The sequence below is a fragment of the Tetranychus urticae genome, chromosome 2 (assembly GCF_039701765.1).
Source record: "Tetranychus urticae isolate SD_2017Ah chromosome 2, NJAU_TeUrti_SD_1.0, whole genome shotgun sequence".
NCBI lineage: Eukaryota > Metazoa > Arthropoda > Arachnida > Trombidiformes > Tetranychidae > Tetranychus > Tetranychus urticae.
In genome coordinates, this window is record NC_142959.1 from 20,174,589 (window position 1) to 20,201,115 (window position 26,527).

The following is a 26,527-nucleotide window of genomic DNA, read 5'->3' on the forward strand; positions in this document are numbered from 1 at the left end:
AATTTACACAACTTTTGTATCTTGAATTTTTAATGGTATTAGATACTCACTTTATAATTGTTACTATTCTAATCAAACAATCTTATCCACATTTTTAAACGTAAATATAGCGTAGTATAGTTAAAAAAATATCGATAAAAAAATTTCAAAGACAATTAGCACTCAGACAATCAGAAGTTCCAGAATTGTAATGCAAAGTATTGTTACAATTTCCATTACGGTGGTAAAACCAATCTAAAGAACGTGCTCATTTTTTTCATGCTCATCTACTGCTTTATTTTGTTTTTGTTTTTGCTGATCCACTGATGAAAGTTTCAATAATCACTGATGATGAGGTTTTTTTTCAATTATTACAATAAATATGTATCAAATAAAAATAAAAGACGACAGATATAGGAGGGTATTAAATTTTTTCTGTCCTCCTTTATTGATTACTTTTCGCAATCTAATTTTTCTCTGTTATTAGTTATCATATTTGAACAAGGTTCAACTAAAATAACCATTTAAATGTTTTTATAAAGAAGCAGATTCTTTGCCGCGTGTTTTCTTATACAGTCACTATGAAAAATTCAACATCAGGGTTAAAGTTCCTTGAAGAGTCAGTTTGAAACGGAAAAACAGGGAAACTAGACTTGTGAGTTCATTCAATTTGTAACTTATTAACTTGCTTGTCACCTTAATTTTCAATTATCTTTTTTTTCGTATTAAGCTATTTCTTTTGTGTTATTTGCAACGTATTCTTTGTATCGCACGTATATTTATAATATTTATACTTATATACTTTTTTCTTTCCATATAAATTGATGAGGCTGAAAAGGTTTATATATATTGTTTGATATTTTAGTTTGCTTTAACACTTTATGATATTTTTTGCTTTTTCATGGGCGTGATTGAAGAAGTCTCTCAACTGCAGCATTGACATCACCAAAAGTAGCTATTAGGGCTTGTAGATTGACCTCTCTATTGGTAAATCCCATGGATGATAATTGCTCCAATTGATTTCTGTATCTTTCTTCAGGGGCTTGTTGGTTAGTTGATTGGCTCGATTGAGAAGTCAACATTTGTGCCATTAATTGAGATAATGCTCCAACCGTTGACGCAGTGGTATTGTTAATATTAGAACCAGCCGTAGTTGTTGTCGATGTATTGGTTTCCGAAGTTGCAGTAGAGGTTGAAACAGGTGATGCAGGTGTAGTCGTAGTCGCAGTAGTTGACGGAGGACAGCTTAAATTACCAAGAGGATTGCCTCCCATCCTAGAGTAGAAAAATAAATAAAATAAATTAATCGATAAGTATGATTGAAAATCATGAAAAATTGAACAAAAATAGTGAGTGAAAATAAAATGCAACAATCGATAAAAAGATTTTTGAGATAAGAATATAAAGAATCAATAACATAAATGGTGAATAAAAGCCTCAACTGATTGGCAGATACAGTCAAAAGGTAATATAATAGACGTACATTCCAGAAAGAGCTCCGGGAGCAATTCTTTGTAACTGTTCCATCCCTCGTTGAATATTCATCAAGGCTTCTAGGGCTTGAGGATTGGTCAATAGTTGTTGGAACTCTGGACTTTGCATTCTCTGTACCATTTGTGGAGCGGTTTGACGAATCTGATCCATAAGTTGCGGATTATTGGCAAGTAAGGGATTCATTGACATCATTTGTTGAAGCATATCAGGATTGGAAACCATATGACTCATCATTTGACGCATAAAAGGGGATTGTGTTAAAGTCTCCATCATTGAGCTATTGTCCCTCATTTGCGCCATCAAATTTGGCATTCCTGGAATATTGAATGGTCCTGCACTAGATGGAGTAGTGTTATCAGTAGGTGGAGTAGTACCTAAGGAAACAAGAAAAAAATCGCACATTAAAAATTGATCTAAATTTGAACGGAAATCGGCATAAAACGATAAAAAATGAGAAATATTTTCAGTACTCAACAGGATGTCTTTTGAACGAGTCAATGTTTAATTTATCCTTCAATTTATGATAAACCAAAAATTTGGTATTAGTATACGATTGGAAAAATCAAGAGCTGTTTCAAGGATAAGCACTGAATTGCGTGAAAGAAATCAGTTGGACTCGAGCGAAAGAGTTGGAGTGTAAACTTTGTACCAATTTTAATAAAATGAATATTAATCGAGTTATCCTTAACCTTTAAGATGTTTTTGCAATGTTTAGAAGAAACTCTCTGATCAACTTTTTTAATCAATGCGAGTAAATTGGTAAAATTTCAAACTTCGAAAGTGATAGTTTAACGTTTTAAAATGATTAGTCTCAAAACTTATCATTAGGGTCTGTAAGTTGTATTTGTTGAGGCATTGAGTGTTTAATTTATGACGCAGTTTCATTATTGCGATTAGAGTAATGATTACATATAATGTGGTAATGAAGAAATCGGAGAAGTAAACTGATGATATTGAATTGTGAAAGCTGTTTAAGAGAATTTGAAAAGCGATCAAATCAAACTGTCAAATTGCGAAAAAATTATAAAAAATGCTTCAACAAATTGTAATACCAATCGCCAGTTCTTATGACCTGACGAAATATTTAACTATATGGAGGACGTTTGACCTACTTAAATTAAAGTAAAAATCAGTCTTGAAACAACTACATGTAAGTGAATATCAAAAGTGTGTGACTTTATGAATGAAAATTTACTGTTCTATCCAATTCGTTCATTGTTAGAGAGAAAATTTAACAAGGATATCGAGAGTGCAAATAGGGAGGAAGAAAACTGAGGTATGAATAAGCTATTCATGATAATCTACTGGATAATTCATGATAAATTAGGAGGGTGAAAATGCTTTGATTGTCCAAAGTCACTGAAAATAATTAAAATAGGACAATTTTAATGATTTTTTTCGAACGGCTGGTTATGCGAGGACATGATTCGTTGCTAATTGTAAAGTGCTTGCGACAGATAAAAATGCAGATTTACCGTTTCATCGAAGCCCGAAGGTATTGATTTTGTCGATTAAGAGTTACAGGAAAGTTTGTATAAAATTCACTGAAAATGGTAAAAATAAGAGCAGAGAAAAGCACTCAAGAATGCAGAAATTAAATTCTGGATAAGAAAATTTAGATTCCTTAATCCTTTCATCTAAAATTTTGTATTCAAGCGAAGTAATGAAAACTAACGAGGTAATGAAAAATCATCCAAGAGAAGATAAACAATACAGCATGATTTTAAATGAAATCTGTAGCTCATATTTCATCAAGCCATATAGTATTGGAAATAATCAAGGATATTCTTTATTTTTCTCGATTTAATATTTAAATTCAAAGAAATCACCCAGGACTATTGGTGAGAAAAAATAATCATGTTACCAATCAATCAGAAATAACACAAAGCCTTTTCAAATGAATGACATTGGTTAAGGAAAAAATCAGAAAATAGACAGGATAACGAAGAAATAAAAGTTAAATGGCAATAATAAACTTAAAATCAAATTATGTCTCTTTAGATAAAGAAACAGGTTCATGACTCATCAACTATTGCATCATTATGAAAACTAGAAAATGTAATAGCCTATAAACTAAACTCATAGATAAATGCGATCGAATAACATACCGGTAGTTTGTCCTGTGCCAGTTGTAGAACCCCTGGGTGCCCATGGGTTTGGTAAAGGATCTCTATTTTCAACTCCAGTTTGGGATGATTGGGAATTTTCTCGATTCTCACTGTTGAATGCGAATGGATTTCCCCCAGTAATGTGTTCTGTAGCTGCAGTTAACATAGGTTCCTGAAATTCGGTATACATTCGTCGGAGAGCATCAAAGCCTCCGGGTAATGATTCAATGTTGCTAAGAGCGCGGTCTTGTGTTCTCATCAGTTCTTGGAAAGCTGCTGGGTTCCTAATAGTTTCCATAGCTTGACGTATAACCTCTGGATTGTTTAACATGTGACTGATTTCAGGATTCCTTTCCATTAATGCTTGAGTAGTTGGATTACTCCGTAAAACGGATCGAATGTAGTCTGGGTGAGAAATCAAATCTTGGAACATAGGGCTATCAATAAGTGAACGCATCATATCAGGATTAGACATAAGCTAATGATCGGCAAGGTCCATAATAAGGCAGTAAAGAAAAGAAAATACAAAAATTATGTTATGAGAAGGATTATAAAAACGTGAAGAGAGAAGATTAAAAAGTGCAATTGAACGCAAAATGAAAGTCTAGAGATATAAAAAAAATTGTAAATATACCTCTTGTTGGAGATTTTGTTGCATTTGTAGTAATGTTTGAGACATATTTCCATTATTTCCTAGATTTCCTAGATTTCCAAGATTTCCAAGATTTCCAAGATTTCCTAGATTTGGGAAATCAAATCCTGGAAATAAGGAAGGTGTGGGTCCTGAAGGGTTATTGGATGCTGAACCAGAAGAAGTTTTAGAGCCTGAAGATTGATTCGATGTAGATGACCCATCATTACTCTGAAAATAAAATGAAGAGTCGGTTATTACATTACACTAATTAATGAAGATTGAGACTAACCTTTTTAGCTCTAGTAACCAAATGAATTGTCAACCCATCTTTAATTTCTATAATGTGCAAATAAATAAGAATAAACGATTAATAGCAACATCATGGTTTAAAAGGGGGTTTAAAGTAGCTGAATGAGAAGCTGAAGTTTTACTAACTGTGCTGTTCCAGTGTTTCATGATCCTTCAATATTTTGCCAGCGAAAATTAAGCAAACTTGCTCCTCTTCAACCTTAAATCGTTGAGCAACTATCTCTCGCAACTAATTGGGAAAAAAAGAGAACAGATTACAAATATTAGTGACTATGGTAAACTCTAAACAGTGACATAATTAACTTACTCGCTTGATGGAAGCATCTTCCTCAATTTCAACGGTATCTTTATCCATAGGGGTTTTAACAACCAATTTAATTTTAGGAGACTCATCGTCACTGTGACTTCTGTCTTCACTTTCAGCCATGTTTAAAATATGAGTGAACTGATGTAGATGATGTAAAACGGAGTCACCAAGAATATAGAGGTTAAATCACCAAAAAGATAGATTTGTAAACAATAGATCTGAAAAACACTCTTTTAAGAAGATAATCAGAGAGACGAGAAAAAAGGTGATTGTTTTCAATGAACAGTCAGGAGAGAAAGAACCAGAAGGAAAGGAAAGGCAAGGAAGTGACAGAAAAAAAAGAAAGATGATATTAATCAAGAAGCAAAAAATTAAAAAGGTTGCTCAAACAAGCGCTGAATAGTAGAAATGATTGAATAAATCAACACTCAGAATAAGGATAAGGTTAGAATTGAAATGAGTCAGAAGGAAGGAATGATTAGTTTAATTGTTAATACAAATACAGAAAGCAGCTTACAGTTAAAAACCAACTTTCGACCAATCAATCTCTTTCTTTTTTCCTTTTCTCTTTCTCATTTACTTTCTATCTCTTTAAATCAGATGCTGTGAGAATAGCATAAAAAACTCACGTAAAATAAACCATCGATGTTGAATATTGACATCATTTGACTATTGATTGGATAAAATTTCAAAATTGATCTGCCTACCACAGCTGAGATTTCAAATCTTGAAGTTTTTTGAACCAATTTTGAAATTGTGATGTGAAACTTACCTTTATTAAATATTGATTCAGTTATTTATGATCTTTTATTTTTGCAAAAATTGAATTATCAATTAAGATTCCTTTTTTGCTTGCTTTGTACTGTTGATTGAACATCAAGAGTGATTTTTTTCATTTAGCAATGGATCAACCAATGGAGGAGCCTTCGGAGGAACCAATGGCTGATGAAACTGTTGTGGGTTCGCTTGAGGACGAAGCAAAAAGACGGAAAGAAAGACTAATGGCATGGAAATCTAAAAGTGCTACCAAAGATACTCAATCCGGTGAACAATCCAAAGAAAATGTTTTACCAAAACCAAAATTTAGAAACTATAATCCTCACGATGAAAGTTTGGCAGTGATTAAAGCTGAAACTGGAAAACTAGCATCTGTTGAAGATTTGATTAAAGATCAATTAGAAGCAGCTAAACCACAACCTGTCGCTGAAACAATTGATTTGAATAATTTGACTCCTAGAAAAATTGATTGGGACTTGAAAAGAAACATCGCAAAAAAGTTGGATAAACTTGAAAGGAGGACAAAAAGAGCGATGGCAGAATTGATTCGTGAAAAGTTGAAGGGCGAACAATCTATTAAAGCAATCGAAAATTAAAGTTAAAAATTCATTGATTTAATAAAACTATTTATTTTATTACAAGTTGACATTTAAAAAACAAATTAAAATCGGGAAAAAATTTTACATGTTGGAATACTCTGAAGATGGCGTTACTGATTCTTAAACCTTTTTGCGTTTATTTTATTTTTACACTCATCAACAGACAATAAGTAAGTTGAAAATAAACAAATTCATTATCTTGTTTGGTTCTAATTTTTAAAATTTCTGTACCATTTTATATTTACTCTGTTCATTTGATGACCTCCATTCTTGATTCACTCAGGTAGCCATGGATCATGATTATTTGCGTGATACTATTGCCCCAGCTCCATCTCCAAGGAAAATGAGCAAAAAGTCTACTCAACGTAGTAACATTTGGAAATATTTCATTAAACAAGCCAATGGAACTCAAGCAAATTGTCTTTTATGCAGGAAATTGTTCAATTGTTCACATGGAACATCAAATCTTCATAAACATTTGCATAAAATACATCCCATCGAGTCATCATCAGTTGCTGAGGAAAACCAAGAAAAATCAACAGAACAGTTGATCTACCTTATTCTTTGATCTCTAAACTCTGAAGAAAAATTAATCAAATTGGAAGCCTGATAGGATTGAGGCCAACATTCTTAATGTATCACAATAAACATGTTTTTTCCATATATTTTACAAATTTGTTAAACTTGCGTGTCTCAAAGATACTTGTTGGAGCAAACCATCCTAGACGAAGAAGCTCTTTCTGTTTTTATGTAATAACTAATAACCCAATAATTAATAGAACTAAAATCTCGTAAATAATCTCTTTCCTAATCTAATTTATCAAAATGATCATTTACAATGCCAATTATGCCATATTTAAAAAGTGGCGCTAAAAGATGTAAACATATGTGGTGTTTTCTTTCCGTCTAGGAAATTATGCAGCTCATCACTTTGATTAGTCTCAATCCTAAGTAAAATTTTAACCTTGTTCTGCTAACTAATTGTCGTACCTTAATATTTTCTTTGGTAAGTAAATAATGAGTTAAATTTATATCAACTTCTGATCGTTTAAAGTTTTTAGTGTGAACATTTATTTTGCTCCTCACTTATTCAACCAAATGTACGAGAAATGAATCTGAAACGCTTGGAATCAATTTTAGATGACCTGGAAGGATTTTCAGACCCAAATATTCGATACGAACAATATGTTACGCCTAGCTATGTTGCCGCACGAATGCTTCATACGATTTCACTGAGTAATCATATTGAGGGTAAAATGATTGTTGATCTAGGAACCGGTCCTGGTATTTTAGCAATTGGTTCAGCTTTACTTGGAGCCCATTATGTAGTTGGAGTCGATATTGATTCCAGTGTTTTTCAAATTGCTTTATCAAATTTAGCCGAATTAGATGAACTTTTTGTTGGTCAGCCGCCCATCGATTTTGTTGAAAGCGATGTCACAAAATGTGTGCTCAAACCTAAAAGTTTTGATGTAGCCATTTTCAATCCTCCTTTTGGTACCAAAGGTAACTCAGGTATTGATATTTCATTCATCAAAGCTGCTTTAGATTTGACGAAAGTCGCCGTTTATTCATTGCATAAATCATCTACAAGATCGGTAAGTACATGGCCTACAAGTCACGAATAAAATATTCTAATTGTTTACTTCTTTCTAATTTTTCTTCCAGTTCATAGTAAAAAAGGGAGAGCAATTGGGCGCTAAAGTCGAAGTATTGGGACAATTTTCTTATGACTTGCCAGCAACTTATGCTCGTCATTCAAAGGCCGTTAAAGCAATCGACGTTGACCTTCTTAGATTCTCGCACAGATAATAAGTTGAGAATGGGATATTCTGTTCATTAAATATAAATATCTTGGGTACATTCCTAAGCTCGTTTTTTATTTGCTCATCCAACTTTCATCTGATCCTGATACATACAGCATATATTAAGGCCAAGATTAACAATATAAGATTTTGTTTTGTCTAATACCAATGTTTTGTTGCTTGAAGATAAATAAACTTATTATTCAAATGATTTATAATCTGATCTGACTACTTCATTTGCCAATGGTAACAAAAATTCAGTGAGTTTGCACTGAAAATTACGTAATTCAATTAATCTCTGATCTAGATCTGAATATTTGATTTTCCGATCATTACAATTGATTGATCCATCAATAAAACAAAACTTTATTTATTTTTAAACTTAAAAAGCATTACTAGGTTACAGGTCTTTTTTTACGAAATTACAATTAAAATTGAAATATTAACCACAGCAACCAGCCTGTAACGATGATTTTCCACTTCTCTTTGTGACAGTCAGATACACGAATACCTAAATTGAAAACAAATAAACAGATTGAAAATGATTGAACATAAATAGATTTGTTTTTGAACTTACCTCAGCATTAGTTGGGTGAATACCAATCATAGAATCTAATTCTGCCTTAGTGCAATTCTTTTTCAATGCTAAAGATGTGAATTGAGTCACCTCACCGGCATTAGGTCCTAAGTAATGGAAACCAAGGATTCTTTCGTTTTCAGTTAGAAGAGTTATCACTTTAGCGTAGCAAATATTCTTTGGTTTTTGTGCTACTGACCATTCGGTTGGAGTGAAGTGTTGAACATAAACCTCAATATTTTCTTCACCATAAAGTTCAATAGCTTTCTCTTCAGATAAACCACAACAACCATACTCCAAGGGAGTAAAAACAGTTGTCGCTACACTTGAATAATCACATAATTCATCACTGACCCCAGCTAAACGACGAGCTAACAAAATACCTGCTTTTATTGCAACTGGGGTTAATTCAGGTTTGTCTTGGACAATGTCACCAACTGCATAAACGTTTGGAACGTTTGTTTGTTCATTAACACATGGAATCTTTCCTCTTTTGTCAACTTCAACACCAATCTTATCTAAACCGATTTTATCGGTACAAGGCTTACGTCCAACCGCAAAAATAACAGTATTAAATTCTTCAGTGAAAATAGTTCCTTCATCAGTGAGTTGAGCCTTAACACCTAAAACTCCAGCCTGAGTTTGACTGCGAGGGGTGCGTTCTTCAATCTCTAGGGGAACACATGGACGGAGAAACTTCACTTTTATTTCATCTTGCATGTACTGACCAACTTTCTCAGCCATTTCAGAGTCAAAACCTCGAAGAAGAACAGATCGTACCATAACAGTAACATCGACACCCAAAGATCTGAGAAAACCAGCACATTCAAGAGCTACATAAGATGCACCAACAACTAAAGTTTTTTGAGGATGATAAGGCAGGCTGAACAAATCATCACTAGTAATACAATATTCAATTGCACCGGGAATATCAGGATAACGAGGTCTCTCACCAGTAGCAATGAGGAAATTGTTTGAAGTCAGATAAGATTCATTGCCAGATTTATCTGTGAGCTGAAAAGCAAAAATATTCAGTAAATTAGAGATAAAATATAAATACAGTAGGACGGTTATTGACTTGAAAGAATTTCGATGATCTAGTCAATAGCAAGTGATTCAAATTACAGGAAAGATGAAAAGAAAATCCATTTCAATGTCCTCTAATTGAATTAGATCATTGAAATGCTGTCAAATCAAAGGTAACTCTAATGTAACATGCTGTGAAACATGAAAGATTACTCACTTTGATTTTATGCTCATCCTCAAAAGTACCATAAGCATTAATGTATTTAACATTTGAGTTTCTGAGTGCAACTCTATAAGTAAAATTAGATCCTTTGACAACATTCTGGATATTTTGAACGAGTCGATTCCAAAAGTGATTGAGCTCTAATCTTTGTTCAGCAAAACCCCATTCATAAGCAACATGTAAAGTTTCAGCAACAAGAGCTGACTGATGCATTAATTTTTTGGGAATACATCCGACATTAACACAGGTTCCACCCAAACCCCATGTAGTTCCAATAGGAGACGGAGTAACGAAATCCAATAAGCTAACTTTTTGTCCTAAACGAGCTGCTTCCTGAAATAAAATGAAAATATAGTTTTATAATCTATGAACAATTAAAAGATACAATAGTTTGACGCAATCTGAAATCAATGCAAAAGACCTGAATGAATATTTTTCCAAGGCTACACAAGTACAGCTAATCAATAGTCATCGAAAATGACAATTTCCCAATTCATTTTCAAATACCAATGAAAATCTAAAAATCGATCAGCGATCGCCTAAATTGAACAAGAACTGAATAGGTAGCAAAAATAGATCGAACACAGTTTTGACATTTCAATTTTGAGTTGAAAAATAAACCCAATGCACAAAATAGATTTTAAAATATTGAAACTAAATTTAAAACAGGAAGAGAGAGATAGAGAGAAAGGGTATGTTAAGAACAGGGTGATAAAAAGGGAAACATATTTTCTAATCGATAAAAAATAATAGCTAATGAAAGTAAATGAAGGGTTAGTACTATGAAGACAAATGAACATATATATTGATAAATTAGAAAAAACTGTCTAACCTTTGAGGCAGCAAGACCTCCAGATCCTCCTCCAATAACAATTAAGTCATAATCATATGGGTGAGGTTTAAGTAATCGACCTAAGTCTCCAGATTCAAAAGATTTTACAACATCTTCGTAACCTCCGATTGGTTTACCCATTGCAAAAACCAAAGGAACTCGGCCATGAGGGGCTTTGGATTGCAGTAGATCGTTGAATGTTTGGGGATCGGCAACGGTATCTATTCCAAAGACATGGTAATCAGAGCCTAATTGGCCAAAGACTTCTTTAATCTTGAAGAAGAAATGTAAAGATCAAAAAGACATTAGTATTTAAAAAAATAGAGAACAAAGTAAACAAAGAATAAACGAGAAAAGAAAAATCTTCAAGACGCTTTAGTCACTTGAATAAGAAACAAATAGACCGGACGAAAAATAATCACCTTTGTCACTTCCTCGGACGAAGGATCACCAAATATAACAGCTCTATTAGTTTCAATGGTTTCATCGATTAATTTCTTGTATTGAAAGGATAAACCTATTGGCGGCATGGCTCTCACAGGCGGATTGTTGGTTGAATTGATAGAGCTAAAAGGTCGGACCAAGGGTTTAATAAGAGGTACACCAAGTAATTGAATCAATCTTTTGGACCGCTGTTTAACTAATGCATTAACTAGTAGAGGTGAAAGAGTTATAAAAGCTCTTCTCATTTAACTATTTAACTATTTATCCTTAGGGAGGTACAATAGTACTGATCTTGTAGACTCAATTGCAATAGATGATGAAAAAAAATTAAGAGATTGTAGGAGCTGATAAACAAACGTTGGTGAAAGAGGCTTGAAACTCGGTTGCGTTTTCCTTTCTCCTTCTTTTTCCTCTAGTCTTTTCCCCTCTACTTTTAATCACAACAGCTCGTTAGTGGTAAATGTTAGTCAATGAGTCTTGATAGCAAATGTAATTTTTGTGTTAGCTGGTTTAAGTTGACTTGTAAATCTATTGGAAACGAGATGATGACGATGCGATTATTCAACTGCAGATGATTTGTGTTAAGGCACAATATGTCAAGAAAACAATAAGTTAAACAGATTAACCAGATTTCTTTAATTTGGATTACAATGTTAAACAAGGTAAACAAGGTAAAGATCACAGAAAATAATTGACCAATAAAATAACGGGTCAGTTAAAGGAGCACAGGTAAAATGTAAAGCTGTCCTCCTTTTAAGATTTCGTAATGACCAACAGTAATCTAATAATAACTGTCTATCATTAGAATTAATGTTTCAGGGAAATAGTTTAACTTTATTGTAAAATAAAAGGCTTTCTATAATTTTTCATTATCAGTTCGTATACATTTTACGTGTTATGCATAACAACGCAATCTCTAAGCATTAGAGCTATGATTTAACTACCGCCATCTTTAAAAAAATGGTATTTTATAACAAACACGAGAAAAAGCAATCAATTGAGTTAACCTTTTGGGTAAAATTTGATATTTAATGATCGTTGGGCGAAAATATCGATTGATTACAATAATAAATTTATGCCTAATCGATGAACAGATCAAAATACACTTTTCCATAATGAATTTCCTTACCAAAATCAGCTTAATGGCTTTCAGTCTGAGAGACTTTTTTTTCAAATTCAAAAAATATATTGTCTATCAATTAATTACCAATCGGATTATTATAAATTATAATAAAGCAATCTTTTTGCGGAATCTTCAATTCGTCTTTTGTCATTCTTTGTTATCCGCTTGCATTTCTAATGATATCTTCAACCTTCATCGGCAAAATCTGTATCAATCTTGATTGGCATTGATTATTGGCAATAAATTTCACCTGCTATGTAAATATAGATGCTATTAAACATAGCAGTAGAATTTTTTCAATTTTTTTAGCACAAAGAGATCAATAATCAGCAATTTCATAGTAATTTTATTACAGATAAGTGCAAATATATTGTCTTGAACTTTTATGTGAGCTAATGTCAGACTTATTCAGGTACTCAAAAGTAACGTTCCCTTTTTGTACTCAATGTGTAGTAAATGTCTCATATTTGTTCAGAAATGCTCTTGATAAGTTTATGGTACAAATCCATCATTGTGATAAAATAAAACTTGAAGTGATGATTCCATGAAAAATATCAGAAGATGGAAATAATAAATAGCTCAGTGATTAATCAAACCTTCTCTAGTTATTAATGTTTACAACAATTAAGTCATTATTTAATTATAAATTGAAACTATTTGGAAAAATTGCAAGCTGCAATAAATTAAAGCTAAATAGAGGGAATAAACAAATGTAAGAAGTAAATGATTATCTAATAAAGTCATTAAAAATTATGCATACAAATACATGGGAAGACAATTTTGGGTAACTTTACCAAGGTACATTAATTTTATAAATTAAAGGTAAATTAGTCAAACAAGTCCAGCCATTGTGTCCAGCCACAGCCAGACAGTCAATAAATTTGGGGAAAAAGTGAATTTCAATATTTTTCATTTCCTCGGCGAAATGTAGAAGTGCTTCATTAGATGACGATCACTAATTGAGTACCAAAAATACAAAGCGAAGCTCAAACTTTCTTTATTAATTTTAACAAATCTATTTTGAATTACATTAGGCGCGATAATAAAGAAAAATTAAATGAGCAAAAATAAAGATTGAATCTTTTCAGTTTTAATCGTTAACCGCAAATTATTTGCTTCATCACAATGATATTTTGTTTTTGATCATTCCATCTTTTTATGGTATTCTGACAAAAATGGACAAGTTGATTTTTTCCAGCGTAAGGGTAGCATCACAATATCCACATGTAGCCCGTCAAAGTAAATGTTGAATTTTCTATTCAATTCCATACCTGATAATTTTAATTGAAACAAGACCTCCTGAATTTTGCTTTTGCTCCTGAATTGACTTCAGTTATTTATTTCATTGATCGATAACTGCTTTATTTACTCCACAAGTCCAAAAACTCTCTTTGGTCGATAGAAATATTCATCATATTAATCAGTATATCAAGTTGAATATCGTTCAAATTTGTTCTGAATTTGCCCAGGTAATTTTAAGCCAGGTCGAATTAGGTTTAGATTGAGTAACAAACGGCATACGCTGCTAACATAACTTGGTATAAAATAAGACTTCCTTAGTACAGGTTTAATGTTGAGCCATATTAATTATTTAGCTATTAAACATGCCATTCAGCTAACTTTAGACGCATATTCTGGATTTTTATTAAAGTACAATGTAATCGAAACAATTGTTTGAATTTTCTGTGGTCGGTTAATGTGGCTCTATCTATTGGTGTTTTGAAAAAAACAACATGTGTTGGAATCATGTGTTGAAAGATACGATTATTTTGTTTGATTAGTAAACTTGTGTTACCCTTAATTATCATCACTAGTTTGTCTGAGTTTATAATCAGTGCAAAGGGGCGAATTAGAATTCTTTAGAGAATTTGGTCTTTTTTGATGTTAAGGTGGAAAATCAATAATTTTCAGGCCGACAGTAAAGCGTGCTTCTTTGATCAGTTTGGTTTACATCCAATGATTCACAAAATTATATTTCGTCTTAGGATCTCGAAAACATCCGTTTGAGCCACTTTTTGATTTTTGGTAATAATTTATCGACTTTTGAGTCTTTTTCAGCCTTGTTCAGAGTTTACTTGTTGAGGTAAGTTGATTCTTCTAATAACCTGTTAATTAATCCATTTTAATTTCCCTTTCAGTGAATCTATTTTTCTTTCTTTCCTTATCCGGAAAAAGAAATGGAAGAAGAAACAATAAACCCATCTTTACTCGGAACTAAAAGCTACTGGGAAAAATTGTACGAGACAGAACTTGATAATTATCTTGATCATCAGGATCCTGGTGAAATTTGGTTTGGTAAAGGATTGTTTACTAAAATGGTTAAATGGATAAAACGTAGATTGCCGGATTCTGTTAAGTGTAAAATAATAGATCTTGGCTGTGGTAATGGTCATTTACTGTATTCGTTGTATCAGGAGGGTTACACTGATTTAACTGGATTAGATTATGCTGAAAAATCAATTGAATTGGTTGAGAAAATGAAAAAAGATTTGTGTATAGATGGCTTAACGACTTTGGTTGGTAACGTGCTTACTTTGTACAAAAATAATTTAATTCCTGCTGAGACCAAATTTAATCTTATTGTTGACAAAGGAACTTTTGATGCAATCTGTCTTAATCCTGATCTAGATTTAAAGCAGGTAAAAAGTGGTTACCTTGCAAGTTTGGAATATATCCTTTCAAATGATGGATTTTTTATGATTGCCTCATGTAATTGGACCAAAGAGGAACTGATTGACATATTCACTAAACCATTATCAATGGACCCATTTTTGTCCCTTTTTGACGAAATTGAAACACCACAATTTAGTTTTGGTGGACGCAAAGGAAATAATGTTACCTGTTTAATATTTCATAGATCAAGTAAACATTGATAAGACTTATATCGAAGACATAAATTTTACTGTTTTGCCACTTGAACAGAACATTCGCGACTGTGATAAAAACATTGACGATTTTCATGTGACAAAGGAACCAATAACAAACTTGCTGCCATTCAGATAAAACAGCTTGGAATGATTCATTATCCAAGTTGTCCAGAGACTCTTACAATTAACTCTTGAAAAAGAGAAGCATGGAAAAGAGTTCTGATGAAAGTTAAAAGAAATTTTCAATAACACAGCTGATTTGGTTTCAAAAGTATCGTTACACCTAATCATGATTTTTCGTGTAAAACTGTTTTCGAAGCAAAAATCAAAAGCAGAATTTTCAGATTCTCACATTTTAATGCTACTTTCGCTAAAGAAATGCCAAATATCAACCAATCAATGAAAATTCATCAGTTCTGAAGCAGACCTCCAGACCAGTCTTTAATGACTATTACAATAATTGTAATAATATTTAAGCAAAGTGTAAACAAACCATCTTTTTCTAGTATTTCTTTAATAATTAAATTATTGATTGCTAATTATACCGATTTAAAAAAGTTGCAAGCTGCAATAAATTAAGCTATACAGTTGAAATAAACAGATGTAAGAAGTAAATGATTATCTAATAAAGTCATTAAAAATTATGCATACAAATACATGGGAAGACAATTTTGGGTAACTTTATCAAGACATTTATAAAAAATCTTGATACATTCTTAATTTATAACCCTCAATGTGACAAAGTCATAAAAGACAGCATTTGTTTCAAATGGCGACCAATTTTAAAAAATAGCTTGTTTTCAATTGGACAATTGCGATGTTTTATAGATAATCTCAAAATAATTTCGCTACTTTTAAGTGAATTGGCAATTTTTACCAAATTTTACCAAAGTTAGGCTTATAAGATAGTATATGACTCGTTGCTGAGTTGATAAGACCAATGGACTTTTCTAGTCGCGTTGGTTTATTAATAAGATAAATGAGTCCAAAAAGTCCAGTCGTTGAGAGGATAGCTGTTGTGAATGTGATTACTTTATCTTGGCGTTGTTTAGCAGCTATACATTGCGAGTAAGGAGTTCTTGAAAAGGTGACCATAGAGTAAAGCGGAGCCCAATAATTTGGCATTAGGAAATTGAGAATATTATCAAATCGTTTGCGAAGCAGGAATAATCGAGAATTAACCAAATCTCTCATCTCGATGTAATTGTACAAAGCAAGTTCACAAATTGCATGACCATCCTTAACCCTGATTGCACTAAATTTGGCCAATGACTGCGGTAAGTGACTTTCATTCAGCAATTCGTTTAAAATGGTTACATCTTCAAAACCCTATGAGATAGATGAAATAGCAAAGGATTAATAACACAATCATTATATAATTTTGGTAAATTCAAAGGTAGAGGTAAATATGCTTACGCAGTTCATTCCTTGTCCATAAAAAGGAACCATAGCATGAGCAGCATCACCAATAATCAAAGCTCTATCTTTATAATGATAAGGATCACACTTGACAGATATAAGAGGACTTGGCCCAACATCGAAGAATGTTTTGATCAAATTTTCTCTGTAAGACAAGAGTATAAGTGTTAATTAATAACCAGATGATGGATTGAATCACAATTACTCACCTTCCAATCAAAGGAATTGAATCAGGGAAGTAGGTGGTGAAGAAATCAATTAGTTTTTCTGGTGTTTTGATGGCTTTAAATTGGCGGAAAGGCATAAACAATGTGACTGTATAAGTCTTATCGAGATTGGGTAAAGCAATCATCATAAATGTTCCTCTGGGCCAAATATGAAGATAATTAACTTCTAGTGCGTGATTACCAGTTATTGGGTCTGGCTGAATACATAATTCAAGATAACCATGGTCAATGTAGGTTTGTGAAAAATTCAATCTCGTTCTTTTCATGAGTTCTAAGCGTACTTTTGAATGCGCACCATCACAGCCAATGATGACCGAAGCTTCATCAGATTTGGTTGATTTAGTATTTAAATCTTTGAATTCCAATTCTCCTTTATCTAAATTACAGTTAACCAATTTGTGAGAAAAGTGAATTTCAATATTTTGCATTTTCTCGGCAAAATTTAGAAGCGCTTCATTTAGATGACGACGACTGATTGAATAAATGGCTTGATCTTCCCGTCCATAAGGAATAAAGCGTTTACGTCCACTGGTTTCATGAATCATTCTTCCTTTCATCGGAATGGCATAATTGTTGAGCATTTCATCCTCCAGTCCAAGCAAGCGAAAAGCACTTCTACCACGTTCCGATAAAGCTAAATTGATAGATTTCCCTCTGACAACCTCCATTTTTCGGATATCTTCTCGCATCTCGTAAAGTTTAACCTGATATCCACGCTTAGCTAAGGTACAGGCAGCCATTGATCCAACCTGATATAAAGATAGATAGATATGATTAAAAATGTGAACGGTTGAACAAGAATCAAATCAAGAGCTAATCACAATCAAAAAAGCTAAAATCTATCTTGAGATGCTTTTTAACAAGAAACATACCAAACCACCACCAACAATACAAATTGGACGATCAGATCTGTTTGATGAGATCGAATTTTTTCCATTTAATCTTGATGAATCCATGATTTAAATACTTCAAGCACAATAATCAAGCAAAATTAAACGTTTAAATGAATGGGTAAAACAAAAGAGCAATAAAATTACCAAAATAACGGTTTAAGAACTAAAGAAGTGATCCACTGAAGACTTAAAATATTAATACTAATAAAGACAACACAGCTTAACCTGGAAATATTAGTTTGATAAAATTAACACAAGCTTCGCCACTGGCAATCATCTCATTTGTTTTAATAATCATTAATCTTAAATGGTTAAATTTGATTAAGTGGAAAAAAAGTTAACTAATCGTTTCAACATTGAAGCAAAGGTACTCCCATTGATACTTGGCTAAGCTTTTGCTGCAAATACATAAATGTCAAACCAATTGTTTTCAATTTACTGATTGTGAACAAATGATAATGATGAACATGCCTCGAGCACATTTAAATCTTGCAAATAAACTCTCGCCAATGAAAAATTAACTTTTGAATTTAATTGCAAAGCAAAATGATCCTTTACTCTTTGACCAACTTGACCAGATTAAACTTAAATCAATTTCAAGCAACTTATCAAAGGGCATCTTATCTCTTGCAAGTTTGACAATGGCTTTTTTGAACTAAAATCAAGTTATTGTAGAGTCTAATCAATAAATCATTATTTAAAATGTAACAACACAGCCTCTGATTTCAATGTTTCAATCAAATAATATCATTATTCATGAAATTCATCTTTAGATTATATTTTTCGCGTCATTTTATTAAACACCAGATTAGATTAATCTTTATAATGTTATTATGAATTTATTTTATGGCTTGAGCAATTCATCCCTGATCTTGTAGATCTTTAGATAGATAGAAATTTCAATGATGAAAATGATATACAAAACTAAATTGGGATTCAGAAAAATAATTGAGTTCATCTTTAAATTTCAACAAATCCAACTCGTAACTAGAGTTTGACCAGCAGCATCTATGTGATCCATTCAATTTACTAACTGTATCCAGTTGAGTATCATTGAAACCGTTGTTACTATGATTGTTAATGTTAAATTTGTAATTGCTCGAGTGGAAATTGTCAAAGTAATTAACTTCTGGTTTGTCTTCATCTCAGAATTTTCCAATCTTATTAGATCTAGAGTATAATTACTGTGTACAGATACATAGGTATCATCAATATTGTTATTCAATAATATGTCAATGTCAATGTAAACGGTTAATTGTTATCAAGAGTAACCACCTGTTTTAATGAGTTATGATTATAATGAATAAGAGATAATAATATTTCTCAATATAAAAATAATAATATAAATCATGTAAAAACATTGAAATAAAATAAGGAAATAACTGATTGAAATTGTCAAATTGAGATCAACAGATGAAAGTGCAAGTTTCCATGAACTCAGCCTCAATATGGTTCAATGTCAAGACGGATAAATATTTAGATATTGGTGTTAATAGTGAACATTGTACTACTAACCTTGACTCGTAATGGTGTTAATCTGGGTAAACAGTTCATACAATTAAAATTAGTACAATTGGTTTAAAGTTAAATAAAATAATAAGGTAACAAGTGAAAGTAAAGACCTAAAAGATGAGAAGGAGGAAGAAGAAGGTAAACTTTGTCCTGGTATAGTTACCTAAATATGATATATAAACAGCTGACGAATAACCAGGTAAAAAGTAAAATAGTTCATTGAGTTAGGAAGAGGTCGAAATGGCTTAAAATTAGTAAGAAAAATTGGATTATGTCAGGGTAAGGTTCATAGACTTTGATTGGGATCGTGTGCTCAAAAAGATGAACAATGAATTAGGATAATAGTCCAAAATACTGAAAGTAAGTCGAAGGTGAAACCCAAAAATGAGAGGTTAGTTAATCAAAGGAGGTCGATTAACTTAATTGAGATCTATGTCGATGACTGAGGAAGACACCATTTAATAAGTTAACCCGTAATTGAACATAAATCTGATCATGGTTTCGGATAAAAATAACATGACAAATGTTTATAAATATAAATGAATAGTTAATAGAGCAAATCAATTTGAAAAATTTACAAACAAAAACAGAAAGGTAAAACAATTAACAATATTTATTGTATGTTCATCATAATCAAGTTAATCATTATCGTGGTATATTAGGCCAACTCAGGCCACTAACACTTCATCTCAGATCATCGCTCTATTAACACCAACATTTAAACAATAAAAACTAAACCAGAACGGTAAACTTTATGTAAACCAGGACCATTTTAACCATCTTTTGTTCAATCAGATCGATTAGTACAAGATTGTATTTCTGTATCATACAAATTAATAAGTATGTCAGGTTGAAGAGTCAGTCAGTCAGTAAGTTAAGGTCATTTTAAATTAATGACCTAAAGTTGGCCTAACAAGGTAAACACAATGACCGGTCGACACCAATAACAATGAGTACGATTAAAATTAAATTGGACACAAATAAAAAAACTGGTTAACCAGTCAACTAAATAAAAACGCCTTCATGGTAATAATCATCAAGTAGATGATCAAGTAAATTAACAAAATGGACCACCTTTTTGGTTAAACCATTTTTCAATCTTAACCTGGTTCAACTACTCTTTCACCTCCTACTCTTACTCCTACTGGAGTCTTCCCTTCATCACCTTTATACCTTCAGCTGATCCTCCCTTTGTGTGTCTCAATTGTAAGCCAATATATTTAGGATGTTACCTTGAATTAATTGAAACATCACAAAAAGGATGTTGATTAAAAATAGTAAAGCTAAAAGTGTGATTGTTGGCTTATTATAAAGGTATTATTATAATGATTAAGGAATTTTTAGAAGTAAAATGAGTCCAAATTCACTTTCACCTTAACTGTTTGTTCTAGATAAATAACCTTTATGTCCTCTTTTACGTTGCTTGTGATCTAAAAAGTTACAACTCGGTCTACTTTCACCTCATTTTGACCTCAATCGATCTACTTTGGTACTCGGGCGTTGCCGCCAATTTAGCCTAGATTTTTGACTTCGACTTTGCCTCTTAACACAATTCAATTGCGAACTATTAAAATTGTCTCTTAAAGGTGTTCACTACATTAATGATGAAAATTGCACGTTAAACTGTTGTTATTTTTATCATTTCAATTTCATTCACAACTTGAACCTCATTCTGTTCAGTTAGTTCTGACAAACCATTCACTGTAAATCCTTTCTGTATCAGTTCAGTTTGCGTTTAAGTTTCAACAAAAACAGATCAAACAAATAACATCTTTGATTATCTTGTGACTATTAATTGTGGTTACAAATATCAACATTTGAAAATAAATTAAAGCTAAAAATTTCAAAGTTAATTTCAACTGTTTTGATTGTGATCTTCTCAATTACTTTCAACAATTTAACAATTTCTAAGAATCTAATTGTCATAACTGTTAATTTATAAGTATGATTGGTTGACAATTTGTTAAAGAGCTGTTATAAAAGTGTAAATTATCGGAAACTTACCAAACCTCCACCAACAATGATAACTGAGTTCTCGTTGTTATTCACAGTGTCCATCTCGAATGGTTACTTTAGTTTGATTCACTGTTGAAAATACAATTACAATTAAAATCAATATAATGATGAATGGTATCAAAACTAGGAAAGGTGAAAAAGTACAACCAAATCCTGTGAAAACACTAATCTTTGAAATTTGATATCTTGTGAAACTGATCTCAGAGAAAATTCAAATGATTTTCTCATTGATTTGATTCGAGATTAAACTGAGACTAGTCTAAATCTCCGCCTTCTAGAATGTTAAATTGCTTCAAGGAATGTTAATCAGATCAAATAGTTTTGTATACTAGGTGTTGATGCTCCATGATGAGTACAAATGTGTACAATTCAATAGAGTTAACCAACGGTGCAATTCGCTAAAAGTTATCATTAAAGATGAAAGATAATTGATCATCATTGATAAACAAGGCAAAGATTACCAGGTGAAGTCTAATAATAGGCATAAAAGTTGAATGTTAAATGTTAATTTTTGTGTTTACTACTTGTTTTTTGGTACTAATGTACCAATTTGAGTTCATTTAGTACCAAGGAACTTATTCTAATAGAAGCTTTGTATTGCTTGTGAGCTTTAGGTACAAGAAAAGACAAACTGAACCTTGTTTGCCTTGAGTCAATAGCTGGGAACGAAAAGGATACCTTTCATCATATCAGTAATAAAATCAATTTCTTCCCAATAATTAATTTCATTCTAATTCTTACCTGTTAATTTCTGGTCATTTGATCATTCCTTATTTACTGTAAAATTAATCACCACCAGAGTGATTACTATCTTTATTGTTGATTTCACTTAGAGTTCACTTTCGGAGTAGATTCTGGTTAAAGTAAAGTGGATCTAAGGAGTGATCAATAAAATATGGCACTAGATTCAAATTGTAATAGGCAGTTAATTATAATAAATTAAGCTTTATTTCGATTTGAAATGACAAATAAAAGTCAATGTGAAGCTTCTCCACAAATTTTGGCTTCAATTGCGTCGATGTTGTAGCGATGTCAATTTTTCTAGTTGAAGATTCAGAGTTTGTACCATCTTTTTATGATCACACCTTAACAAAGGCCTAATAATTGATTGTTAAGCAATTTAGCTGAATTGATTCCATACTCAGAACTGCATTGGAAGAGGTCTGACTGCTGCAGATTGTGAAATGTTTGGTTTGTGCCAAGTTGACAATCAACTTATCTCCATAAGAGTTTAAATCTTGGGCAATCTGGTAATTAATTTAGATAAAGTTTCCGCTTGAGATTGTGAAAAATTTCAGCAAGTTGAAGAGTTAAGCATATTGCAACTAATTCTAGCTGCGATGAAATGATATCATGTATATATCATGGTATGATATCAATAATAGTCAATGTATTGTGCAAATCAACAAGTGACTTTAACTCTTTCATTAGTATACTTGAGTGAAGGCAATAGATTTGCTAGAGTTAAATTTAAACATGAGTTTTCAATGGATGAGAGGTGTAAGCAGGAAAATGATGCTTAATCTCATTGTAATTGTTGCGAGTGAGTTCCTCGGAAATTGTACACAGAGCTCTGTAAATTACTTTAAATGTGGGGCGATGATTTGGCTTTTTGCTCCAACAAAGTTTCATTAATTGATAAACTGATACCGGTGTATTTTCAGGAGGAGATAAAACATAACCATCTTTGATAAATGTCACAACTTCTTCATGAGTCATCCCGTAATATGGTTGTAAGGCAAAGGAAAATATTTCCCAAAGAACTATTCCGAAAGCCCAGACATCCGATTCGATAGTGAATTTGTTAAATAAAATTGATTCTAGAGGCATCCAGCGAATAGGCATAGCATCTTCATCATTTCCTTTATAATAATTGGCCATGTAAATTTTCTGAGACAGTCCAAAATCTGCGATTTTAACAACCATATTTTCATTGACTAGACAATTTCGTGTGGCCAAATCACGATGCACAAATTTCCTATCAGAAAGGTAGACCATTCCACATGCTATTTGAGCGCTTATATTAATCAGATCTAATGGTGAAAGTCGAATTGGATCTTGATATGAACCCAATTCTGGTCCCCTGATGATATAATTTGAAGGAGAATGAGACCGAAGAAATTCATTGAGATCTCCTTTACCCATGTATTCAAATAGTAGGCACATTGGCTTGCCAACCGCACAAACACCCAAGAGTTTGACAATATTGGGATGATCAAACTCAGCCATTAAACAAGCCTCTCTTTCAAAATCACTTTGTAAATCTTCTGAAGCCTCCTCTTTGAGCATTTTGACAGCAACCATAGTAAACTCTTCTCCTTTGATTATTCCTGGAGCCTTAGCCTGAAAACCGAATAAAATATACACTCATTAAAAGCTGATCACGAATAAAGATACAAATAATATAGATAGGCACAAGAGAAATGACAACTTACTTGGAAAACTCTTCCAAAAGCTCCTTGACCAATATCTCGAATGTAAATTATATCATTCCTTGGGTACTCCAAAGCTTCTAATTTTGGATTAAGTTTGACTGTTGTACAGTGATAAGCAAAATTTGACGGCAGTTTGTATAGATCGATCTCGACATTGTCAGTTAAATTTGAATTGTACCCGCGACGACGATATTTAACGATATGATAGCAAATTGCGGCAATCACTAGCATTAAAATCAAGGCAATCAATGCTGCTGAGCTTATTAATAATGTGAAAGTAGAGTTGGCAAAATGTTGAAAAGGTGAATTGATGATAGAAGGATGAGAGTTAACAATTTGCAAGTTACTTGTGTTCTCTGTTGAAGAAAAAACAAAATTTTTATAGAATTAGATAAAGTCAGCTGTTTCTATAGATTGGGTTCTATTGGGTTAAAAAGGGAGCCTAAAAACAAATTGAGATGTTATCAAGGAGTGAATCTTTAAAGTGATAACTAAGGTCTTCACGAGATTAATTTAATTAGGGTGTGAATCTTGTAGCTTATAAAGCAAGCTTTTATCAAAATTTCAGATAGGAACCGTAAATGCTGGGAAAATAACTTACTACAAACAGGTATGTCACAATGTTCCCAGCGAACCCTTGGGTCAATTGTGTAGCACCAAGGTTGAGGCTCTTCCCCGCCTGCATTGCGACAGTGATTTTCAGCATTTTGTATTTCAGCGAAAATAGTCGGGGGTCGATTGTGATTGTGCGGCTCTTGTTGATCCCATCTTTGACAAAGTATTCCACTTTTTGTTCGATCAACAGTTCCTTGGTAGAATCGACCTCGACCCTTAATACAGTTATAGGTGACTTCTTCTTGTTTTATTTCAGTTAAATGAGCACTCGAACAGTCAGGTTTGGTCTTGTTCTCATGGCTTGGCAGTGAATCACATTCAGGTAGTCTGAAATGTCCTCGAGCTTTAAAATAAACTCCTCGTTGTTTATTGTCTTCAATCAAAGCCCATTGATTATAACAAAATGATTCTTTCACAGCTATACAATCTTCCCGACAAATTGGTTTGGGTATCACAGGTAATTTACCATAGTCACATGAAGGAAAGGCATAATTACAAAGTAAAACTTCAGCAGGCCCTCGGCATGGCTCCATCAAAGGTGAAACCATTTCTGACCAAAGGCTGGCGGTGATTTGTTCATTGAGGTAAATAAGAGATCCAGTCTCATCGGTTGTATAATTATAATACACAAAACGTCCTTTTAAATATTTTTCACAAATTTTACCCGAATAAGGAGCACAAAAATTTTTCATTGGTTCATCTTTGATCATTGTTGGAATAGAGGATGAAGGGTAATACAAAGAATCATCGATTCCACTGGTCTCGGTCATTTTGGGCAATGGTATTTTACTTAATTGAGCTTGCCTGAATGGAATGTCAGCTGCAAAAGAGAAGAAAAACAATGAGCGATAAACAAATAATATTTTATTCCCAGTTATTTAATTTTTGTCATGAGCAATAGGTGACCATCTTGAGTTATTTTGAAAAGTAAACAAATTGTAGACTCAACTAGGAAATAAAATTAACGATGGAATGGTTAAGTTTGTTCAACTAGATTAGGCTTCTTACATGAACTCTCAAAGTATAAACTCATTCAAAGTAACAAATGGTTAGGTGATATTGATAGATGCAATATGCTAAAATATAAAAAGCTATGGAGCAGGACAGAGAGCTCAAAATGATAAGCCTATGAGGTTAAGGACCATCTCATCTCATCTACAAAATTATCAGATTATAGATCACATAGATACATAAACAATTTCAAAATCTTGAAATCGAGAAGTACCGTAAACGTGAGATTATGAATATGAGTAAATTACAAGCATTGATATGAATAAATCTGGAATGAATCTGAAAGAAACAAACCAATCTAGCGGACTTAAAAATCTGCGAACCATTGACAGTATCAATGTACAGAAATGTAAATTCAAAAAGGCTTTATAATGATTTGAATAACAAATCAAAACAAGTTACTTGATCGAGAATGATATTAAAATTAAAATTATAATTGATTGAAATAAAAATATTGGACATTTACATAAGATTAATCCAAGATTAGTTCGAGTGAATTAATGGACCAATCAAATAAAAAGAGATGCATAAAATGATCATAATAAAACAAGAGTCTTACCAGAAATCGCAGTAGTAAAAATCATGGTGATAATAGCTAACAGTTTACATGAGTACATATTTTGCATGGATTGTTGGCTGATGATGGAATTAAATAGAAGAGTTTACATGATAACATGAATAATCCAAAAAAAGGACATAAAAACAAATAAATAATGAATCTTATGCAAAATAAACACTAGGGATGGGCACGATATATCACAATATCGATAGCTATCGATACCTGGCCAACAGTAAATCATCGATATTTTGGCTTTTGTAATATTCATGAACTCGAGTTGGTAAATAATCATTAAACAGTCATCATATGCCACTTTCACCAAGCAGCTCGAATACTTTGACTGTTTCCAAAAATGCTGGTTACTCTCTACGAGCTTTTGTTCGCCTGTTTTTACTTTTATTGTTTCCTTGTCTAGTTGATCCTTTTGGGTCGCTTATTCCTTCATCGCCATTTTTACGAGAAGCTTTACGACGGTATTTGCTTCTGATTCATTCTCCTCTTGGTCCACCTAGTCAGTAACATTAATTAAGTTATCAATGGATGATTTGTATAAATTAACCGACCCAACATCTACTTTCTCATCTTCGTTCAAGTCACTAACAACTAGTTGTCAGATTATCAGAGTCGAGCTGATCAATGTCTTCGTCATAATTAAACTGAACCTCGATTGAATTAAATTCATTTTCTGCAAATCTAATTTACTGTATTTGAGAATTGAGTTTAATTTTTGATATTT

General features: G+C 32.4%; 7 protein-coding genes across 11 annotated transcripts; 3 read left to right on the forward strand and 4 right to left on the reverse strand.

Annotated features, from left to right (window-relative positions):
* Positions 1-367: 367 nt before the first annotated feature.
* Positions 368-5,385, reverse strand: Ubqn (ubiquilin). 2 transcript variants are annotated; one of them, XM_015938965.3, is made up of 8 exons: positions 5,349-5,385; positions 4,832-5,061; positions 4,651-4,753; positions 4,505-4,551; positions 4,216-4,443; positions 3,582-4,059; positions 1,463-1,847; positions 368-1,254 (listed from the first exon to the last, which is right to left on the reverse strand). In XM_015938965.3, exons 2-8 carry the CDS (start codon positions 4,949-4,951, stop codon positions 879-881), a joined length of 1,737 nt encoding a protein of 578 aa, XP_015794451.1. In that variant the 5' UTR covers positions 4,952-5,061; positions 5,349-5,385; the 3' UTR covers positions 368-878. The 2 variants fall into 2 exon arrangements, with proteins under 2 accessions (XP_015794451.1, XP_089123673.1); XM_089267547.1 differs by having other exon boundaries at positions 4,832-5,375.
* Positions 5,386-5,466: 81 nt separating this feature from the next.
* On the forward strand, positions 5,467-6,872 carry LOC107370781 (coiled-coil domain-containing protein 12). Its single transcript, XM_089267548.1, has 2 exons — positions 5,467-6,377; positions 6,491-6,872. The coding sequence occupies exon 1, from the start codon at positions 5,734-5,736 to the stop codon at positions 6,202-6,204; it is 471 nt and encodes a 156-aa protein (XP_089123674.1). The 5' UTR covers positions 5,467-5,733; the 3' UTR covers positions 6,205-6,377; positions 6,491-6,872.
* Positions 6,873-7,114: 242 nt separating this feature from the next.
* On the forward strand, positions 7,115-8,230 carry Mettl5 (Methyltransferase like 5). Of its 2 annotated transcripts, none has more exons than XM_015938974.3 (3): positions 7,115-7,213; positions 7,262-7,805; positions 7,876-8,230. In XM_015938974.3, exons 2-3 carry the CDS (start codon positions 7,317-7,319, stop codon positions 8,017-8,019), a joined length of 633 nt encoding a protein of 210 aa, XP_015794460.2. In that variant the 5' UTR covers positions 7,115-7,213; positions 7,262-7,316; the 3' UTR covers positions 8,020-8,230. The 2 variants fall into 2 exon arrangements, with proteins under 2 accessions (XP_015794460.2, XP_015794462.2); XM_015938976.3 differs by having other exon boundaries at positions 7,269-7,805.
* A 128-nt stretch (positions 8,231-8,358) lies between these two features.
* Positions 8,359-11,332, reverse strand: Trxr1 (Thioredoxin reductase 1). Its single transcript, XM_015938959.3, has 5 exons — positions 11,093-11,332; positions 10,671-10,943; positions 9,833-10,171; positions 8,590-9,603; positions 8,359-8,523 (listed from the first exon to the last, which is right to left on the reverse strand). Exons 1-5 carry the CDS (start codon positions 11,198-11,200, stop codon positions 8,455-8,457), a joined length of 1,803 nt encoding a protein of 600 aa, XP_015794445.2. The 5' UTR covers positions 11,201-11,332; the 3' UTR covers positions 8,359-8,454.
* Positions 11,333-14,010: 2,678 nt separating this feature from the next.
* LOC149094094 (EEF1A lysine methyltransferase 2-like) lies at positions 14,011-15,262 on the forward strand. Of its 2 annotated transcripts, none has more exons than XM_089268082.1 (3): positions 14,011-14,320; positions 14,376-15,099; positions 15,160-15,262. In XM_089268082.1, the coding sequence occupies exons 2-3, from the start codon at positions 14,415-14,417 to the stop codon at positions 15,174-15,176; spliced, it is 702 nt and encodes a 233-aa protein (XP_089124208.1). In that variant the 5' UTR covers positions 14,011-14,320; positions 14,376-14,414; the 3' UTR covers positions 15,177-15,262. The 2 variants fall into 2 exon arrangements, with proteins under 2 accessions (XP_089124208.1, XP_089124209.1); XM_089268083.1 differs by having other exon boundaries at positions 14,136-14,262.
* Positions 15,263-15,708: 446 nt separating this feature from the next.
* Positions 15,709-22,097, reverse strand: cn (Kynurenine 3-monooxygenase cn). 2 transcript variants are annotated; one of them, XM_015938968.3, is made up of 5 exons: positions 21,913-22,097; positions 21,160-21,240; positions 16,733-17,499; positions 16,521-16,668; positions 15,709-16,433 (listed from the first exon to the last, which is right to left on the reverse strand). In XM_015938968.3, the coding sequence occupies exons 2-5, from the start codon at positions 21,211-21,213 to the stop codon at positions 15,978-15,980; spliced, it is 1,425 nt and encodes a 474-aa protein (XP_015794454.1). In that variant the 5' UTR covers positions 21,214-21,240; positions 21,913-22,097; the 3' UTR covers positions 15,709-15,977. The 2 variants fall into 2 exon arrangements, with proteins under 2 accessions (XP_015794454.1, XP_015794453.1); XM_015938967.3 differs by lacking the exons at positions 21,160-21,240; positions 21,913-22,097 and adding an exon at positions 17,623-17,833.
* Positions 22,097-25,991, reverse strand: LOC107371013 (Neurospecific receptor kinase). The gene is made up of 4 exons (XM_015938962.3): positions 25,792-25,991; positions 24,208-25,041; positions 23,607-23,962; positions 22,097-23,514 (listed from the first exon to the last, which is right to left on the reverse strand). The coding sequence occupies exons 1-4, from the start codon at positions 25,856-25,858 to the stop codon at positions 22,642-22,644; spliced, it is 2,130 nt and encodes a 709-aa protein (XP_015794448.2). The 5' UTR covers positions 25,859-25,991; the 3' UTR covers positions 22,097-22,641.
* Positions 25,992-26,527: the final 536 nt, after the last annotated feature.